This window comes from Myotis lucifugus, unplaced genomic scaffold (genome assembly GCF_000147115.1).
Source record: "Myotis lucifugus unplaced genomic scaffold, Myoluc2.0 scaffold_41, whole genome shotgun sequence".
Classification (NCBI taxonomy): Eukaryota; Metazoa; Chordata; class Mammalia; order Chiroptera; family Vespertilionidae; genus Myotis; species Myotis lucifugus.
This window is the reverse complement of record NW_005871089.1, coordinates 148,418-150,740: the sequence shown is the minus strand read 5'-3', so window position 1 is coordinate 150,740 and position 2,323 is coordinate 148,418. Positions and strand designations below refer to the sequence as shown.

General features: G+C 49.3%; 1 protein-coding gene across 1 annotated transcript in view; it reads right to left on the bottom strand.

Annotated features, from left to right (window-relative positions):
• Nucleotides 1–773, bottom strand: part of KLHDC1 (kelch domain containing 1) — a 65,047-nt gene extending 64,274 nt beyond the window's left edge. Inside the window, exon 1 of the mRNA XM_023753164.1 lies at nt 7–773. Within this exon, the coding sequence (XP_023608932.1) occupies nt 7–76 (70 nt within the window). The 5' untranslated portion in view covers nt 77–773. The remainder of the gene's footprint in view (nt 1–6) is intronic.
• Nucleotides 774–2,323: the final 1,550 nt, after the last annotated feature.

Sequence of the window (2,323 nt, the reverse complement as noted above, 5' to 3'; positions counted from 1 at the left end):
AGAGGCAGCTGCCGTCCACCACCGCGCAGTGGCCGCTGCGCTCCTCGGCCACGCAGAACAGCTGCGAGTCCTCCATCCGCGCCGGCGCTGGGCCCCGCCGCTCTTCACGCCGCAGCCCGGCCACGGCGGCCTCTCCTGCCGCCCGGCTCCGCCGCGCACGAACGGAACGCGTCGAGGACCGAGATTGGTGGAAGGCGGAAGCAGTGCGACTGCGCGCCCCGCAGCCGGCGGCCGCGCGGGCGGGCGGGTCTGGGCCGCCGGGGTCTGAGCGGAGGGCGGCTCGGCCCCCGCCGACGTCCCGCCCGGGGATCGCTGTGCGGTCGGGTGCAGCCAGCTCCCTCGCACTCCCGGGCTGCTGCACTTACGGTCTGTGGGAGGTGATGCAGCGGCGACAGAAATCAGCATATTAATGATTTCCATTCAGCCTCCAGCGGGGATGGTTATCCACAATAATAGTGTGTGTGTATTTAATAGACTTTTTTTTTTTAAGTTAGGAGTTTTCTAAAACATACCAGCAAACGAGGTCTGGAGGTCAAGTTCTGTCCACCACTAATTTTGTAGAGCCCACAAGCTAAGAACGTTTTACTTTTTGTTGTTGTTTAGCATCTGGATTTTTTTTTCTTTTAATCTTTATTGTTGAAAGTATTACATAGGTCCTCACGTTTTACATTTTTAAAGGATTGGGGGGGCGAAAATTAAAGGAGTGATCATTTGTAACTCATGAAAATGAAATGAATTGAAATTTCAGTATCTGTACGTAAAGTTTTATTGTCACACAGCCACCCTAATTCACTTAAGTATTGTCCATGGCTACTTTTAACCATAACCATAGAGTTGAGTAAGTGGAGCCAAGGAGTTGCAACAAAGGCCATGTAGCCCACGCCGCTAAAAATAGTTACTCTCTGGCCCCCTGTGGAAAAAGTTGGCTAGCCCTTGTTGTAAAATGTTACTGAAGTAAAACTAAGACCAGGAGGGAAGATAATTCTACTAGTGTCTGTAAATGCACTTGTCCAAAGCCACTTTTTGAAGAGATTGTGGCTGCCCACCACTCAGAACAAGTTAATTCATTCACTTATTCAGTATGAACATATGAAGTGCCTGCTTGCTATCTACACTAATAAAAGAGAAACATGGTAAATTAGACCGCTATCCTTCCCATTGGCTAATCAGCATATCCTTATGCAAATTAACTGTCAGCCAAGATGGCAGCCGGCAGCCATGCACTGAAGCTAACAGGGAGGCTTGCTTGCTCCAGTGACTGCGGACTCCAACGTTCCCCGCCTGACTTGCCAGCCTCTCAGCTGCAACTCTAAGCAACTATGTTGCAACTATGTTGCAAATATAGAAGCTAAACAAAACCCCAGAAACCTGCCCTAACCGGTTTGGCTCAATGAATAGAGCGTTGGCCTACGGACTCAAGGGTCCCAGGTTCGATTCCGGTCAAGGGCATGTACCTTGGTTGCGGGCACATACCCAGTAGGGAATGTGCAGGAGGCAGCTGATCGATGTTTCTCCCTCATCGATGTTTCTAACTCTCTATCCCTCTCCCTTCCTCTCTGCAAAAAATCACTAAAATATATTCAAAAAAAAAAAAAAAAAAAAAAAAAAAAAAAAACGAACTTCTCTTTTTGAAAACCTCTTTTCTCATTCTCACTTTTCTTCTAAGCTGTCTTGTCCTCCTTTCTTTAAAGGACTGAAGTGGTGTCCCCCTCCCCCCCCTTCACCTCCTCAAGCTCTGGGCACTGTCACTATTACGCTCCTGTCCCATCTTTTCTCGAAGCTTCATGACCACCTGCGACTAATACAACATAGTATAGAATGTGAACTGCAACTGAAAAATATTTTTTAAAACCTCATTGAAACTGGTTTTATAAAGTTTAAGGACGACCCCACATCTCCACTCCGATGGCTTCTCTTACATCTTCGTCCTGCCCAGATTTGCTGCCGTTACCTGCTCTCTCAGCTCTGCTTCTTGCCCAGCACTTCACCTCTCAGCTCCTGGCCCTGGCCTGGTCGGACAGCACCGGCCTAGAGCCTGGACACGACCCGCGGCTCCTCTCTTCCTCCCTCGGCTTCCAGGCACCAAACTTTGATGACGTTTCTTTAAACTAATTTTCATGGGTGGATAGTCCTTTCCAACCTTTCTTGCCAGAGCTCAGAATCCATCAAAACTCACCTGGGAAAGCTCGGGAAACCCAAATCGCATCCGGGCTAAGGACTCCTCCCCGGTTCTGTTCATCCTCCACACTGTTGTCAGGGTATTTTTGAAAAAAATGAACCTGCTCTTTTCATCCAATTGCTGGGCAGTGGCCGGGGGCTCCCC